General features: G+C 36.6%; 1 protein-coding gene across 3 annotated transcripts in view; it reads right to left on the bottom strand.

Moving 5' to 3' along the window:
* LOC126817150 (choline transporter-like protein 1) overlaps nt 1–19,983 on the bottom strand; it is a 427,912-nt gene that overhangs the window by 300,335 nt on the left and 107,594 nt on the right. Inside the window, exon 5 of one of the 3 annotated variants that reach the window (XM_056100629.1) lies at nt 14,613–14,761. The exons of 1 other annotated variant lie outside the window; for it this stretch is intronic. In XM_056100629.1, coding sequence (XP_055956604.1) covers nt 14,613–14,761 — 149 coding nt within the window. Of the gene's footprint in view, nt 1–14,612; nt 14,762–19,983 lie in introns of those variants that run through there. One more of the 3 variants, XM_056100630.1, reaches the window with a different exon arrangement.

The following is a 19,983-nucleotide window of genomic DNA, read 5'->3' as shown; positions in this document are numbered from 1 at the left end:
GAATTTAAAGTCAATCGGATATTAACTTTGGCCTCTAGAGCGTCCATAAGATTTTTTAAAGTGATCAAGGGCCATAACTCTGGTAGTAATTATCGGAAATCGCTGAAAATCAATAGGCTTCTTCGTCTCATGACCTTAAACACTGTGTATAAATTTGAGACCAATCGGATATTAACTTTGGCGTCTAGAGCGTCCACAAGATTTTTTGAAGTGATCCAGGGCCATAACTCTGGCAGTAATTATCGGAAATTGCTAAAAATCAATAAGATTCTTCGCCTCATGACCTTAAACACTGTGTATGAATTTAAAGTCAATCGGATATTAACTTTGGTCTCTAGAGCGTCCACAAGATTTTTTGAAGTGATCCAGGGCCATAACTCTGGCAGTAATTATCGGAAATTGCTAAAAATCAATAAGATTCTTCGCCTCATGACCTTAAACACTGTGTATGAATTTAAAGTCAATCGGATATTAACTTTAGCCTCTAGAGCGTCCACAAGATTTTTTGAAGTGATCAAGGGCCATAACTCTGACAGTAATTATTGGAAATTGCTAAAAATCAATAAGATTCTTCGCCTCATGACCTTAAACACTGTCGGGGGCGACGACAATATACGACCACATTTAAATGTGGGCGTATAAAAAGGTGACTCTTCTGAAAAAGCAGTAAAAGAGAGAGACATTTTGTGAAATTTTAGAGACATTTTGTGAAATTTTAGAGAAATTTTAGTGAAATTTTAGAGACATTTTGTGAAATTTTAGAGATATTTTGTTACTTTAAAAACATTAGATGTTTTATGTTCATTGTCAGAATATATGTTGATCTTGGATGAGCACGGATTTAGTGTCAATTGATTTTAGGAAATCGGTATTGGTGTAGAAATAGAAATAAAACGTACAAATGAAATGAAATGGGGTTTAACGTCCTACTGTTCTGCTCCTAAACTGGGCTAATGAAGACGGGCATACGCCATACAGTGTGCTATGAGGGAAATTTTGCCCGGGCAGCGGCACTATCGCCTACTCTTATATCGAATTCCAACTGCCAAGGGATCTTTTACGTGCATTTCAATGTATACACGGGACCTCGTTTTTTCGTATCATCCGAAGGACTAGACAGCTGTCCTTGTCAGGCCCTCTGATAAAACGTACAATGGCGCATACTATTTGTATATGTATATTAGGCAAAACTTCACCAGACTTGAGCTACCCCTAAATATTTAAATAAGTGACTGAAAACTTCCAGGAATTGTTTTTGTACCGAACAGAACATATTCTGGGGGTGAGAGTTGTGAAAAGTTCAAAAATTTTTTTTTATCTTAAACAAGGACCACCCTAGGTGTCACCCCTCAACCCATTCCTGCCTTCCTTGGCCATCCTGGGCGGTGGATGGGTATTTCTGAGGTAGTATAGTTACATTCTTACAACAACACCACCATCTTTTAATAGCTCAGAACCAGCGGCTGCCAGGCAGGATACGCCCACATTTTCGAGAGATGGATAGAGAACAAGCTAAAAAAAAAGTGATTTTTCGTACAATCAGGGGCCATAATTCAGGAAGTTACGGTCCGATATGCGCGAACATCGAAAGGAACCAAGATCTTTGGGTTATAAACTTATATTTCAAGTTTCAACAAAATCGGATAAAAAATTGTGACCTCTTTAGGGTCCACAACCTTGAAATTTTGCCTGTCAGTTTTGGGCCGATTTTCCCGAAATTAGATCTCAGTCGTCCGTAGGGTGTAACGGTGATATAATAATACGTTTTTTTAAATCGGATAAAAATTATGACCTCTATAGGGTCCACAAGGTAAAAACGCGATTTTCCGTACAATCTGGGGCCATAATTCAGGAAGTTACGTTCCGGTATGCGCGAATATCGAAAGGAACCGAGATCTTTGGGTTATAAACTTACATTTCAAGTTTTATCAAAAAAGGATTAAAATTGTGACGTCTATAGGGTCCACAACCTTGATATACCATATTTTTACGCTATTTGAGAACGATGGACTGCCATTTTGTCTGTCAGTTTTGGGCCGATTTTCACGAAATTCGAACTCAGCCGTCCTTAGGGTGTAACGGTGATATAATAATATGTTTTTTTAAATCGGATAAAAATTAAGACCTCTATAGGGTCCACAAGCTAAAAACGCGGTTTTTCGTACAATCAGGGGCCATAATTCAGGAAGTTACGGTCCGATATGCGCGAATATCGAAAGGAACCGAGATCTTTGGGTTATAAACTCACATTTCAAGTTTCAACAAAATCGGATAAAAATTATGACCTCTATAGGGTCCACAACCTTGATATACCATATTTTTACGCTATAAAGGAACGAACGGCAGCCATTTTGTCTGTCAGTTTTGGGCTGATTTTCATGAAATTTGAACTCAGCCGTCCTTAGGGTGTAACGGTGATACAATAATACGTTTTTTTAAATCGGATAAAAATTATGACCTCTATAGGGTCAACAAGCTAAAAACATGATTTTTCGTACAATCAGGGGCCATAATTCAGGAAGTTATGGTCCGATATGCGCGAATATCGAAAGGAACCAAGATCTTTGGGTTATAAACTTACATTTCAAGTTTCAACAAAATCGGATAAAAATTGTGACCTCTATAGGGTCCACAACCTTGATATACCATATTTATACGATATTTGAAAACGAACGGCGGCCATTTTGTCTGTCAGTTTTGGGCTGATTTTCACGAAATTCAAACTCAGCCGTCCCTATGGTGTAACGGTGATATAATAATATGTTTTTTTAAATCGGATAAAAATTATGACCTCTATAGGGTCCACAAGCTAAAAACGTGATTTTTCGTACAATCAGGGGCCATAATTCAGGAAGTTACAGTCTGATATGCGCGAATATCGAAAAAAACCAAGATCTTTGGGTTATAAACTTACATTTCAAGTTTCAACAAAATCGGATAAAAATTGTGACCTCTATAGGGTCCACAACCTTGATATACCATATTTTTACGCTATTTGAGAACGAACGGCGGCCATTTTGTCTGTCAATTTTGGGCCGATTTTCACAAAATTCGAACTCAGCCGTCCTTAGGGTGTAACGGTTATATAATTAAACGGTTTTTTAAATCGGATAAAAATTATGACCTCTATATGGTCTACAAGCTAAAAACGTGATTTTTCATACAATCAGGGGCCATAATTCAGGAAGTTATGTTCCGATATGCGCGAATATTGAAAGGAACCGAGATCTTTGGGTTATAATCATACATTTCAAGTTTAAACTAAATCGGATAAAAATTGTGACCTCTACAGTGTTCACAAGCCATAATCCATGAAGTTACAGTCCGAAACAAGCCAATATCGAAAGGAACCGAGATCTTAGGGTGATAAACCTATATTTCAAGTTTCATTGAAATCGGATAAAAATTGTGATCTGTAGACTGTTCACAAACAATTGTGGACGGACGTCTGGACGAATGTCCAGACGGACGGACAGGGGCGACGACAATATGTCCACATGAAAATGTGGGCGTATAAAAACCATATGGTCGATGGCTGAAAAGCAAGCTTTAGCCATATCTCTGAGCCTGGATGAGAAGGAAACAAGTGGAATTCGGGATAAAGTGTTTAATGAACTTTCAACTGATGAACTTAGTTCTGATGATGCATGGCTCGAAATGTTCGCCTGTCTACTTGTCGCCGACAGGCGATTTTTTCGTCTGACAGGTAGCAAATAAAACTACCTGTCGCTTGCGACAGGTGGACTAAATTTTACTTGATGTTCAGTAAATTGACCACAATACTCACGTCCACATCACGTACATTTAATTATTTGTTTCTAAATGCAAGAATTAAGCATGGAAATACCGCCATTTGCACTGTTTACATTTCGCTCTGTCGTAGGCTACAGTTACTCACACAGTTTGGAAGTAGACAATTTTATATCAATGAATTTCACACCATCTACGCTTGTTTTCGTCTGCTTGACACTAGTTTATAGCATTATGGAGTATTATATCTCAATAAATTAGTTACAGTTACTCACACAGTTTGGAAGTAGACAATTTTATATCAATGAATTTCACACCATCTACGCTTGTTTTCGTCTGCTTGACACTAGTTTATAGCATTATGGAGTATTATATCTCAATAAATTAAAATGCACCCCCAAGTCACCTGAAATAATTCTACCGTAACGACACCACAGTAAATATAGTTAGTAGTGGTTGGAATGGAAATGCACACGGCTTGTTGCTTGGTGTATTTAATCATTTAAAAAGTTTTAAACAATTTCCATAAATAAAGGCTATGAATAATTTATAAGACAATTTGACAAAATCAAAAAATCAGGTCGGAAAAATATTTCATATATAAATTTAATTTGTAGCGTAAATATAGTCCGGATATGTGAGAAGGGAATTCCAGGTGGCGTTATCTGTCCTTCGCACGCGGTAGATGTAAATTCGGTGCCATGTACAGGTGTGATTTGTGTTTTGATATTCAATTTATTACGGATATTTTAAAATCTGAATACTACAACTCAACGGTGAAGTATTCGATTTAGTACGGAAGTGTGGTACCATGATACTTTGCGGAATTCACTTGGATAGGGGTGATAGAATTGTACGAATCTTCGAGTCGCTGAGCCAAAGCAGATTCGCTGACTTTCAAGAACTTTTAGGCAATCCGATGTTGAAGAAATAAAAAGGTTTCATATTACGATATTTATATAGAGCAATGTACTTGACGTCAAAGACCTAACCACGTGCGTGTGTACCTACATGTATGGATATGTGTGATGTGATTAGTCTTTGAGTTTGATAATTGAGAGTGACAGGTTATTTACTGAAGCGACAGGTAGCTTTTTTTAAACATTTCAAGGCCTGTGATGGTGTGAGAAAATTGACAGATTTCATGTACAAGCTATTCAAAAAGGATGAATTAATGGAAGCTTATGAAGCATATTTAGAGTTTGACAAATTTAGAAAAAAAAACCCAGACATGTTTACTGAAGTTGAGTGAATTTGAAAAGAGATATAACAGATCAAAGAAGTGTAGAATGGATCTACCTGCTGCTGTTCTAGCCTTCAAATTATTGGAAGGAGCTGGGTTAGAGAGTAAAGATCATCAATTGGTGTTAACTGGGGTAGATTACAGTAAGACTGAGACTTTCTTTAAACAAATGGGTAATTCATTAAAGAAATTCTTCGGTAAACAGTCGATTTCTGCTGTGTCATGTGATGGTATCAAAAGTGAGTCATCTAGTATTAAAGTCGAACAAGACACCTATTTTAGCGAGAGAGAAGAAGATGTGTTGGAAGCGAGGAATTTTATCAGATACGGAAGGGGAAGTAACTTTGATTTTAGAAGAGGTCGGGGTGAATGAGAGGAGGATTTAACTATAGAGGAGTGTATAATCAAAGTAATCAGCGTAATCAGTATTATCGGAGTAATCAAGTATCAAAACCAATAAATCCTATGTCCTTTGATGGAACACCACTAAAGTGTTGTAGTTGTGAATCGATAAGAGATGTGGTAAAAGACTGTCCCTATTCTTACGAGAACATGAGTAAGTCACAAGAACCAAAAAAGGCTATTCTATTCACTGGAAGTGACCTTATGGAAATGAAAACATTTGCAAGTGAAACATTATATTCGGCAGTTTTAGATTATGCATGTTCTTCAACAGTTGCAGGAAAGGGGTGGATGCAATGTTATCTAGACAGTTTAAGTGATAGGGAACGCCAGGGTATTGAACGGTTAGATAGTGATACTATTTTCAAATTTGGAGGGGATTGTTAACTGAAATCATTAGGACGAATTAAAATTCCATGTAAGTTAGCTGGTGTGGAATGTGTTTTAGAAACAGATGTGGTAGATAGTGATATACCTCTTCTTTTAAGTAAAGAACCTATGAAACGCACTAAAGTAAAACTTGATCTAGAAAATGATTCTGCACAAATATTCTGCACAGATGTAAAACCCCATTGTTCTACGGCTGGACATTATTGTATAAATCTAGAACAATCTGATATAGATATTAGAGACACATTTGAAGTTTTTCAGGCTGAGGGTACTACCGAAAAATATAAAATGGTGCAAAAACTTCACAAGCAATTTGCGCATCCCACAAGTTGTAGACTAAAAGCCTTAACTCATTCGGTCCAACTTACGCTACTAGGCGTCAACCTAATTAGCTACTGAATTTCACCGACTTACGCAAGGCTCTACACAGCATTTTGAACTTACTTGTGCAAACATAAGTAAATTTTCAAAACCACTAGCCAAACAAAATTTTCAGTTGCCAAGTCTGAAGATTATAATAATTTGTCGTATGATATAGCTAAATTATATTGTGAACATACATAACTCTTCAACTTGTCGTCCTATATAATAATAATAAAAGATGTGTTTTATTAATTCAGTAATTGTCAATTTATGGAGTCCAACACAGTCACTCAGACACAGTCTTTAGTTACAGTACTCATTTAGTGTCACTCTGGTGAATCTGATGTGGCACTGGTGGATGGCTTGACACTAGTATTGTCAGTGCCTGTGACACAGACAATATCCATAGACCAGTCATCCTGTCCACTGCACCCTGTTGGTTTTCTTCTCCCTGAAGACATCCACTTAGTCACAGCATCATCAGGATTAAAGTCTGCTAGTTCTGGTCCCTCTGAAGCAATGAAAATCAATTCTGATGTTCTCTTTACACCAAGGCTGCTTCTCAAATCTGACTTAATTCGTTTTTGAGCTGAAAATGACCTCTCACACTCAGCTGAGCTGATTGGCAGCACCAACATTATTTCCACAAGGTGAAGAATATTGCAGAGATCTTGTTTGTAAGGCTGTTTGCAGAGGAGCACCTGCCATAGCTGAGAATAGGACTTGTCCATAAAACTATCTGCCACCAACACTTTCAACTGCCTCCACTCGGTTTGAAATGCTGCTGTATTGCAACCAACTTTTTAAGATTTCCACCTCATTTGTCCCAAAGCGAACAAGGTCTTTCTTGGCCTTGGGCCATGTATCATGGTGGAAAATCTTGAAACTGTTCACAACAGCTTGTGGGCCTACTTCACTCTTGTTGGTGCCAAGCAAGTTATGGAATCTTCCATCCAATTCTGTGAGAGTGACATTGATAGTCTTGTTGATAACCTGAGACAGTGTGTTCTTCAAGTTGGCTGCATCACCTTTCATAGGAATGCCTTGGAAAGTGGGTGAATCAGTCTCCTGAGCCTCAATGCAAAGAATAAACTTTTCCTGAAAGCCACCTGGAATTGGTTCCTCCTTCATGGATTCTATTGTTGCCATGCAGTCACTTACTGCAGATATTGCAGTAGGCAGGATCAGTGTTCTTGATTGTAGCTTCAGGCTAAGCAATGCAACTTCTCCAAAAAGATCAGAAAGAAAGTGGCAAACATCAGACTTTGAAGTTGCTTGTGAATTTTGTTACCCCTGCCTTTGATGTCAGCATTTGTTGATGTGGCTGCCAAACTTTCCATGTGAGTGAAAACTGAAGAATATTGTCCATAATCAGTTGCCAAGTCGCCATCCTTCTTGCCCTGAAGAAAGACTCGAACAGCTTTATCAATGTGGGGTACCCATCTTGTTCCCTTCACTGGTGTTGGACTGTAAATTCTAGCTCCCAACTCTTCCCCAATTGTTCTTAATTCTCTCTTACTCTTGGGACTGACATGATAGGTCTTCCATATCAGATGTAAGCAGTCAGAAACTGTTTCAACCATGGGACACTTTTTCTGGAGTTTCATTAATGCTAACTCCAGTCTATGGGCCATACAGTGAAAGTCAATCAAATGAGGGATGTCCTCTCTCAGTTTTGCCACAACTCCATTTCTTTGTCCCATGTTCACGCTAGCGCCATCTGCACAAAATCCAATTATTTTAGTTTTGAACTCGTCATCGTCTATCCCCATTCCTGAAATTGCACTTTTGATTGCAGTTAGAACACCATCTGCATGTGCATGTTCAAGTTCTTTAAGTTCTATCAATTTGTTTTCTGGTTCTCCTTCCTGAACAATTCTTGTATATATCACCTCATTCTCTGAAATCGAACTGTCAGTTGCTCCGTCTATCATGATAGACATGTAGTGAGACTTATTCAGAACTTTGATAGTGTCATCCTTTATTGTACTTGCAATTGTTGACAATATTTCTCCGCACCTCACATCATTGCTGTAGCCTGGGGTCAGTGGCAACCCATTCTTCTTTTGTAAAATAAGCAAGGACTTAAATTTTGTGAAGGGAAGTTCTTCCTTGCCAATACAATACGCAGTATTGAACTTTATTTTCAGTTCAGTTGAGTCTTTTTTGGCAGATTTTTTTTCAAGATCGGTAAACAACGTTTGAATGGAACTACTTCCGCTGGTGGTGGCACTGGGAGGCAGACGTTTGCTCTTATCCAGAATGTGATCGCGGCATTTTTTATGCCGCATGCTGCCGCTATGGGCAAGAACATTTTCTCTTTTAAACTTGTTTGAACCATTCACAAAGTCTGTTTTACCAGCTAAACTGAAGCCCGACTGGCGACAGAAGTCGCAATACATAACATTCGTTTCCTTGTCATACCGTAGCCAACAAAAATCAGTTAACCAAGATACATTAAATTCACGTTCTTTGTTGATTTTCGATTTCAATTTAAGTGGTGTAGCATCAGTATGACTGTCATTAATTTTCCCCGATTGAGACTCAATGCGAGGAGATGAAGTAGTAGTAAAGTAAGTTGATATTTTGTTTCGTCTGCTAGCCATGCTGTCTCGTAAACTTCCGATATATACAGCGCATGCGCAATGAAAATTTCCTCACAGAGGACAATGGGATTGACCCAATTTCAAGTCAGGAAGTAAACAACAGTCGACCGGGATCATCGCCGATTACGTTATCTTTACGGAGAAAAGTTCAGATAGCTATAGTGTTAATTGGGGACTTATGTTCACTCGCCAGAAACCTAGCAATTATAAATATCTGGTCGCCATCGTCAAAATTCACTCGCAAATGCGAGTGTTTCAGTCGCATTGTAGAGCCTTGGACTTACGCCACCTGTCGACTACCTAATGTCTAGTCACTTTTCCTAACGACGACTGTTGTCGGCCTCTTTGATGTAAAGTTTCATTGATCAAGAAAGTTATCAAAAAAGGCCAATTGGCTTCCAAAACTTAGTTATCTAATAAATATATAGTTTGAACTAATTACTGGAATCATAAAATTTGTAGGTCACATCAAAGGTTTGGGGATAAAAAGGTTGTAAACTCGCAAGACAATTTGCCCATCAACGGCTGCTGCCGGCCTTTTTGATGTATTGTTTTATTGATCATAAAGTTATAAAAAAAGACGATTGGCTTTCGAAAAGTAGTTATCCAATAAGCGTATAGTTTGAACTTATGATCGAAATCATAAAACATATATGTCACATCAATAGTTTCGGGGTTATAAGGTCGTGAACTCTCGAGAAAATTTGTGTCATAGGGCCCCATTTTGTACGCAAGTTTAATATTTTCACGCTCGTTCATCTAATAATTTCTTTGCTATGGAAAGTGATCCCAATTCAGAATTTGAAGGGATTTTATCAAAGGATATTTATTTACATGTGAATATTAATCTCAGTAATAACAAATGTTCCGGGGAAAGTGATTTTTCCGAGATATGAAACAGAGATGAAGATATACGTGATATACGGCGTACCAAAAATGGCAGCCACTCTTCGTCGAATTGTAATATCCCAGCGCTCACTCTTTTAATAATTTCTTCGCTATGGAAAGTGATTCCGAATCAGAATTTGTAGGATTTTTATCAAAGGGTATTTTAGATATGAATATTTATCTCAGTAGCGTTCGGGAAATTGTTTTTTTCCGGGATTATAAACGGAGAAGAAGATGACCCAGATACGACTTACTACGAAAAAAAAAATCAAAATGTCGGCCATTTAAATGAGGATAAAAATAGTTTGATTTTTTAATTTGCTCATTGTAGTAAATCTTGCACATTTTGATTGTCAATTAGACGAATGCCTACGGAAGCATGCTATGGCCTGTTGTACAATGTGCGTGTGCTAAACATTGTTGAATTTAAATAAAAAATAACTTTGTTGTTACTTTGTATTAGTGCCCAATTATATATCTTCATTTGAATATATGAAAATTTTTTGACTGGAATAATAGTTTGTGTGTTATTTTGTGTTCTTTGCAATATATTGGATTAAGGGATAATCCTTTAATTAGCTCCAGGGAGATAAGCTATTGTCTAGTTAATTGGCTTAGGGAGAGACAGTAGTAAATAATGAATTAAGTCTATGGGTCAATGAGTGGATTTTATGAAACAGAATTTCAAAAGGTTATTGACGAAATCTCGGATAATTGTCAAGTAACTTAAATAATGCATATAAATTTCACAAAGATCAGATGATAACTTTTGGTGTTGGAGCATTCACAAGGTTCAATAAAGTGAAACAAGGGCCATAACTCTAGACTTAATAAACAGAAATTGCTGAAATTACATAGGCTTCTTCATCTAACCAATGTGAACAATATATATCAATTTTAAAACAATCGGATCATAATTTTTGACGTTAGAGTGTTTGCAAGAAATAGTGGACGACGGACGGACGGGGGTGACGGCAATAGTGGGTGTATAAAAACGACAACTTTGGTGATTTCGGACATTTCGCATTGTCTTCTTTGTTTGGCATTTAGTAATTGAACATATTAACACAAGGTACAATTTTATGGATACACAATTACTGAGTTTGATACTAAGCAACGTTTCGACGAGGATACTCTCGTCTTTATCAAGCAAATGATACAAGTATGTGAATTGTGGGCAAATATAAATATGCTGTAATAATAATAATAAAATATATATACAGAATATGCAACTAAGATAATAATCAAATGCAAATAAAGCTGAACGACACTATCTCTGCATCGCATTAAAAATGTCAAATTGTTGCATAATCTGATATACTTGCCCTCTGATTTCACAATCTGGTTCATTAGTCTGGTAGCCACATATCCATATTGATGGCGTATATCTTCTTTGATTGGCATTTAGTAATTGAACATATTAACACAAGGTACAATTTTATGGATACACAATTACTGAGTTTGATACTAAGCGACGTTTCGACGAGGATTCTCTCGTCTTTATCAAGCAAATGAAACAAATATGTGAATTGTGGGCAAATATATATACAGAATATTTAACTAAGTAAGATAACAAAAGCTTAATGACACTATCTCTGCCCAAAATAGCTTTAATCTCTAAGTCACACCTACTTTTCCAATAAAACCGAAGAAATCGTATTGATTCCAACATGTGGTTTCTGAGATACAATCAAATTAGAAAAAAAAAAATAAAAAAATAATAATAACCAGTACTGCGAAGCAGTAATGATGGTGAAAATTTTATGTAAATCGAATATTAATTGCCACTTTTATAGACCAAATACCTTGAAAAGTGACATATTTGTGGATTGGAATCAAATATCATAATTTTAAAAACATTACAAATCAGACTCATTTGAATAAAATATCTGTTTTGAAGGCTAAAAATACAGTTTTTGTCCAAATGACGTCATTTCCGGTGACATCGTAAATGTTAAAATGATTTGACCTAGTCCAAATTGGCATAAGGCATCAAATGGTAAAAAAAATTGAAAATCGAATGATAATTGACTCTTTTACAGGCAAAATAACATGAAAAGTGACGCATGCAAAATTGCCTATTTCTCGGCAACTGCGCACATTACAAATTAAATTTCACATATATTCTCTTTGTATGGATTAATGCTACAGGTTCATGAAAGTTGTCAAATATTTTAAATTATGAAAAGCCTGAATGGATTGTAAATAGCTCATTTTTACACCCTTTTCACATTTAAATCAAAATGGTCCAAATGCAAAACTGAAATAAAAAAAAAAACTAAGCAAGACATATTTTGCAGCTTTAGTAGGAGCATTCATCTTGATCTATTCGATTTGGAAACATTAATATTTGCTTAAGGCCTTTAGATAGGGTTGTACGATATTCTCGATATAGTCATTTACAGGCCTCAAAATAGTAGATCGATTGCCCACCGATCGCCTGGACGAGATTTCAGGAGAACGATAATTTGATCTCCCCAGTCATGTCGGGTGATCGGTAAAAAGTTTATGGGGAACACCAATTGAAATCCACGTTTTAGTTGGCTCAGCAAAACTGTGGCCAACTCACGGAGAATAGTGTTGACTAGTTTGATGGTTTCTATAACCAAATAAAAGACGTCCTGATGTCTGAATCTGTTTATTCCAATAAATTCTGTTTAGCGTCTGTCGCAACGTCAAATTCCGGGGAACTTCTTACTGACGTTATGGGACACCCCACTCCTTTTACGGGAATTCCGCTAATGTTTGATTTGATATGCTAGCTTTATTTTCGTATAAGAAGAAAGTTTAAATCAAGGCGAACAAAATGATATGACATAACACGGGTTTTAATTTCTTTGACGCAACGGAAAACTTTTTAAAAGTTTTCTAAGAAGTATTTAGCGATGAAAATAGTAATTTTATTCAACCACAAGGCCATTATTAAAAAATACGAAACTACCGCTAAACATTGATATCAAAATATTTATTGTTAGTGTTTTGAAACATCCGCGGAAAAGACATCGATCTTGGATTACAACGACGAATAAGCCGTTAAAAGTATTAAAACCTATCCACATTCGTGTTTTTTTCTCAAGGAAACATCATTTTGTTTGCGGTTGTTACCAAAAAACGTAACCTACAGATTTTCATAGGCCCATTGTATTTATGACAGATCTTTTAATTAGTGGGGAAAACCGTATTTTTTCTTTTTCTTAGACAACAAAATGGCGGCATATGGCACACCTACACTAAAATAATAACAAGTTGGTTATAGAAGGAGTAAAACAGTTCTTCAAATTGTATCTTGGATATATTCCCTGAAATGAATTAAGTAAATGGTCACGCAATTTAAGTTACTCAAGAAACAACATTCAAACAACATCATGCAATCTCTAGTTTTAGGTGATCGATTGGTCACCTGGTTGATACCTCAGGTGATCAAAAAATCAATCACCTGGACCAAAAATCAGGGGATCGATTTATTGATCACCCTGTGCCGTCTTATTTCGAGGCCTGCATTTATCGCGATATGGTATTTTCAGACCCAACTACGATATCATGTGACCAAAAATCGTTGATATATAGTGGTTTATCGAATATCGCCAAAAACTTCAAATATCGAAATAAATTATCATAAAAATAGATCATAATACACTATACAGCAGTGGAAATTAGCCGAAGGCAATAAGCTATAATCAAACTAATGTTTTGAGAATCGTTAAATGTTTAAAACACTTGCGCAGTGTCCATAGCCATTTTTCATTGCATTGTGTATGCGTTACTTTTACTTTGTTTTTAATCGACAATACATTGTCAGTTGTTACCACATGTAAAGCTTAGGCCTACTAAACGCCTGAAATTTCCCACTACCATGGCTTATTACCAGGCTATAAATAGGTTGTCATATTTAAAAAAAAACAAATATTTTTAGAAAACTCTACGAAACTTAATTTCTGAAAGCAAGAATAAAACGATCTATAAATAGATTACTGTCACTGTTAGGCCAGGAATACCGCAGCCAATCAAATGCTTGAATGGAAGATAGTCCGGATCATTTAGTATTTGTTAAACTGTTTGAACTTACAATACAAGACTTGAAGACCGCATCTACTTACTTCCGCTGCACTTGATATTTGAGAATTTTCTTACACAAGGTCAACAAGCAGATGTTTTTTAAATATCAGCGGTTGTTTTTAATTTAATTATATGTACAGGCATAAGTAATGTCTCCTGTTATTGTGTCAAAAAGAATTAAAACGTGTTTATCCAAAAAGGATGTTGTTTTGTTCATTTTAATAAATCTATATTAATAACAAAGCAAAGTTTAAAGGCTCAATACCACTCTTGTTTTAACTGAATAATATGTCCCAATCTTTATTCTGGTCAACAAATTGTACTATTTTACAATATTCCAATTAATTGATGATACAAATTTCATCTTAACACACCTAATTTAAAAAATTGGAAAAATTCTTGTTTTTAAATGATTTGAAAAGCCTGACATAAAGCTTTTCAAATGTGACTTGGATTTAAAAATATTTTTGAACCCTCTGGACAAGTAAAATAGGATTTAATGGATAATTTACACAACAGGTAGTACACTAACACATCTAGTACTTAGAATAAGGCTATTTTTTATTTTCTGGAGCTGTCAAGCCAGCAAAAGTGTTATTGTCCCTTTAAAGTGTATGAATAAAGCAATTCTTACCCACAATTCTTACTCACACTGTAGTCAGCTTTAATGCATTTATTTTTAATTTATTTAATAGCAAGGTGACATTATTATTAAATATCGCGATATTTAACTATATATCGTTGAGAAATATGCCAATATCGATATCGTCCCTTTTTGCAATATCGTACAGCCCTACTCGAAGCGCAAGTATACAAAGTCAATGCTATAAATAAACGCTTTATACATGTCTGGATTTTTGGAATATAGATGGACAGGGGGACAATATGTAGGCATATAAAATTTATATACTTACGGACGACCTTTAAGGTTTTGACCTGATAAAGAAATATTGGGTATAGTTTTACCAGTGTTGTCCTCATCACATGTATTACCAAAACTATCAGATCCATACACAAGACGGAATGCATCACCATGACTTACGGAAAATGCAGCAATAAAAATCTGTAAATAAGATATACAGTACAGTTCAAGGCAACGTTTAACAACCCAACAGTGATGCTGATGTCCCCCGCCGTAATCCCAAAATAAATAGATGACACATATTAATTAAGAGCACATTTAATTTTTTCAAAAGTATCAAGCAATCAAACTGATTATCAACTATACACCAAGTTTCATCATCTACATCAAGTTTAAACATTCTACCTCAATGTTATGTTCCAGTCTTCACCAATCAAATTGCTTATTGCTCCATAGCCTAAGTAGAAAATTCTCACCATCGAACTTAGTCAAGGTAATGATATAATGAATCTATATTCAGAGTTTCATCGCTCTCACTTCATTATAACCAAAGTTATCATGCCTGTCATGTCTCACCGGCTCGAACGACACCACGGAGGCTTTACTCGTCGAGACCTGGCTACCCAGTTAGCTTAAGCGATTCCCTGGCAAATGAATAAAACTATCTTTGCTGACATTAATCAATGTTGGGCTGCAGTAAAACACTGTTCAGCCACATTCCCTGCCTTACAACAATGAAAAATTACTGCTCTAATGGCGGGAAAAACAATACATAAACTACTTCCGTTTTACGTGAGTAATTCACATTTAAAATGATGGTCACTATTGAATCACAAATACCTTAAAATTGAAGCAGGAAAGTGGATGACCAGCTACATTGTAAAAATACATATAATTATCAAATAAAAAGAAAGGTCCATAACTATTATGGCAGTCCTAATAAAATAACACCACACTCCCCACTTAAAAGATTATCTTTTACACGTCTCCTTTATCACCGGCAAACAACACAACCAAATCGCACACTGGTCTCGAGTATGTTTTTTGCTGTCCTTCTAACACAGAAGCACCCAGGCAATTGTCCACATATACACTAATTTCGGCCTCCCGAACAATTCCATCTTCGCTTTCTTTGATTTTAGTTACGCGTCCTTTGGGCCATACTCCCCTTATGGAGTTCTTATCTCGAATCAAAACAATATCGTTTACCTTAATATTTGGACTTGAGCTTTTCCACTTCTTTCTCTGTTGATGATTTTGGATGTACTCTCTTCGCCATCATAACCAGCATTGATCTGACAAATAATGAACTCTGCGCCTTTGTTTTCGACAGTACAGATCTGGCCTAGTGAATTCACCTGGGGGTGTAAGATAAGGGCGTGTCTTCATCGTTAAGATATTTGCTGGTGAGAGTGGTTGAGGTTCATTGACATCTGTAGCTACTTCTGTGATTGGGCGCGAGTTGACTATTGCAGCAGCCTCTGCCATTAAGGTGATTAGTAGATCATGAGTCAGTTGAGCTTTACCTAACTCAAGAAGCATACCGTCTAAAACTCTTCTTAATGTACCAATCTGGCGCTCCCAGATGCCTGCGAAATGTGATGCATGAGGTGGGTTAAATTTCCATTCACACTCGTGCTGTATTAGGAATTGTCGAATTCGGTCGTTCTTTATTTCCTCGAGTGCCTCTGTTAACTCAGCTCTAGCTCCTATAAAGTAAGTGCCTTGGTCTGACCGTAGAACAGTGACAGGTCCACGTAATGCAATAAAACGACGTAGGGCATTAATGACTGATGAGGTATCCATGGATTCAACGATTTCTATGTGGATGGCTCTACTGTTTAGGCAAGTAAAGATCAAACCCCAGCGCTTGCTACATGCTGATCCACCACAGGTTTTTCTAGTTGTGATTTCCCATGGCCCAAATGCATCCATACCAACATAACTTAAAGGTGCTGACGATTGTAAACGATCATCGGGAAGGTCAGCCATCTTTGGTGTCTCACAAGGGCGACGAAGAAAGTTACACCTAAAACAGTTTCTTATGTAATTACTGACTAACTGTTGCCCGCCTATGATCCAAAATCCTGATTGTCTAATTTTACCATGTGTAATCAGTCTTCCCTGGTGATGTGTAGCCTCATGATAGTGGCGTATTAAAAGAGAAGTGATGTGGTCATTTTTGGGTAATATCGCTGGATGTTTCTCTGGAAGAGGCCACTGTGCTCGTCTCAAGCGTCCACCAACCCTGGGCAAACCATCTGTATGGATGAAGGGATCCAAGTCTTGAAGTGGTAAACCTTTGAGTGGGCTCTTCTTAGAAACATCAATTTCTTTATCTTTCAGAATGGAGATCTCTTTTAAGAAGACGTTGTACTGAACATGACTGATGATGACGTCTTCGGCTTCTTTTATTATCTTAGGATTCAGCTTTGTGTTGAAACTTACTCTATTCGCTGGTGGTTGCATTCGCATTCTAACGAAAAGCTTTAAAAGGGCTACACTTCTGCAAAGTTTGTTCCAGTCTTCAAAGCGTTTGAAGTATGCACATAGTGCACAGGCACAATCCATGCGAAAGCCGTCGTACCGTCGGTCATTACCGATAAAATAGCTCTCGGTCCGGTATTTTCATCATGAATACCGGCCCAGTTGTCCGGAAAGATTCTGGACCTGGTTTACTGACTGCTGGTTGTATTAAATCATCGCCGTATTGGCACTGACTGACGGCACTTCGTGCACGGACTGTTGAATTCTCGTTTAATTTATTGTGTTAATTTCACTATTGTTTAAAATGTAAACAAAATCTTATCTCGAGTACGTACAGTACGGAGAGCGTGAAAGTTATACGGGACACGATTATCTTGTCGTTTTTTGTTGAAAATTGCCACGATAATGCCACGATAAATAACTTGGTGTAGCAGTCGCTATCGTGTGCCACGATAGTCGCGGGACGTGATAGGCCTCGGTGTAATTTTACATGCAAAATTAACGGTTATATTTGTCATAAACAATCGATGTCAAAACGATATACTGCCACGATGTTATGAATGTTGAATATTTTCGTTAATAATACGGACGCGTTAGGTAAAGTTGTATAGTAAGAACACGCGTGTTCACATATTCTGCACGATATATGCAGTTACATTTCCAACTAGTCATGTAAAGCTGCATGTCTAGTACATTTTGAAGGATAGTATGCATAAGACTATACATGTTTAGAGTGCATAGTTAAGAATTACTCTCGAATCAAGGCAAAGATAGACTTTAAAACTGCAAACTATAACGGTATTTAGGTTACCGATCTTACAAATAGAAATAAGACAAATAGAACTTGCAACGGGAGTCGAAAGCGCTTTCAAATCAGACATAAGAAGCTCATACTTACCGCAAAAATTAAATGAATGCGACACAAGTCTCCGATGTCAGAGAATATTAGTAAAGTATAACCGCTATCAAATCCACACAAAAATCCAAGGCACTCATTTTATTTTAGAAAAGAATAACTGTAGGCTCGATAGAAGAGCCTATTCTACATGAACCCCAAATCAATGGTAACAGAAATGTCCCGTGTATCAAAGATCAAAGAATAAAATCGCACGTAGCCACTCTTTGTTGTTTTTATGCGAATTCAATTTATCTTAAAGGGGCTCCGGCGCAATTTAAGGAATTATTTTTGACCCAATATTAACCATCGCCAATTTTTTAAATCATGGGATAAGGTCAATTAACAAACAATACGGGTCTACTTTATTACAAAAACATTGGTGAACTTACCATTTTGTCTAAAATCATAACGCTAATCAACAAACAATACTATTGTTCTTTATTACAAAAACATCTGTGAACTATATTGTTTTTGTACATATTGTATTTATTTATTTGTTTGTACTATATGTTATACCTGATGAGTCTTTGGCTTAAAGGAATAAAGAATTTGAACTCGAACTAATCGCTGTCGGGATGGCGAGCCAAGCTAGTTGATTATTAGGTAAATAAAACAATATAAACAACCAATGAGTAAAACTGATCTATTCTAATCAATTAAATAATATACAAGTCAAGTACCGGTATTACCTTAACCGTGGACGGGTTTGCTTGTGGACGGGTTAACGGACACTCAACTTACAAATATTAAATCATCGCACTGACTGACGGCACTTCGTGCACGGACTGTTGAATTCTCGTTTAATTTATTGTGTTAATTTCACTATTGTTTAAAATGTAAACAAAATCTTATCTCGAGTACGTAGTACCGTATATCGAGCTAGTCTAGTAAGTAGTAGGCTAGCTTAATCCAGACTAAAACGAAAGTCCTTTTATTGTATTAATAACATTGGCTTCTGGTAGACTCGATTGTCATCTAAGGGTTTATATTTTCTTTGCGCGGTCTATTTATTATCATTAACACAAAATGACAATTAAGGAAGTGTGCGAAAAAGTCTTTATACAATAGATAATCTTTGTAATAAAGTAAAGTATTTTCCCCCTTATATATACTGTTTGTTGTTTTTCGAGTTTTAGGCCATTATTACTTATTTTATGCATATTTTTGGTATGAACTTTTTTGGACCAGTAAAATCTCATTCGGTCCAGTAATAGTTGGAATAATACCTGCCCAAATGTCCAGTAAAAAAAATATCATTTCGCATGGACTGCACAGGCATCATGGATGTTCCCCAAGATCTTACTAACTTTAACTTCTGGGCGCAGTTCGTCGACATTTTTATCGTGCAGAGAGAATGATTCAAATGGTATATCCCTCTGAGGAGTCCACAAGAAGTCAGGACCTGTGAACCAGTTTCCCTTAATGAGCTTGGAGACAGAACACCCACGTGTTGCGATATCTGCTGGATTGGTTTCTGTATTTATGTACCTCCAAGTCGTAAGTGATGATTGGTTGCGAATGATTTCTACCCAATTAGCAACATACATGAAGAACCGTTTACTTTCATTCATGATGTATCCTAAAACGACTTTAGAATCTGTGTAGTAAAATGTATCGTCTATTTGATACTCTAAGTCTTTTTTAATGTCTCTTACTGTGTTAACTAACAGTACAGCGGCAGATAGTTCCATTTATGGAAACGTAACACGTTTCTGTGGCTTTACTTTGGCAGATGCTTTAACAAATGAAATCCACACCTGGTCTTCGTCATTGAATATACGTAGATAAACAACTACTCCGATTGCATCCTGACTGGCATCACAAAAGGCATGGAGCTCTCTTCTTGTAACGGTTCCAAAGTTTGTAGGTTTGAAGCAACGTTGCACTTTGACGCTGTCAATAGTCTCTAGGTCTTTATTCCATGTATCCCATTCAATTTCCAAATCTGTGGTTAGTGGATCATCCCAGTTGAGTGGAATGTCTTTAGTGTTACCCAGTAGTATTAAGGTTTGTAGTATCTTCTTACCAACGATGACAT

This window comes from Patella vulgata, chromosome 4 (genome assembly GCF_932274485.2).
Source record: "Patella vulgata chromosome 4, xgPatVulg1.2, whole genome shotgun sequence".
In the NCBI taxonomy this organism is placed as follows: Eukaryota; Metazoa; Mollusca; class Gastropoda; family Patellidae; genus Patella; species Patella vulgata.
This window is presented reverse-complemented; position numbering and strand designations above follow the sequence as displayed.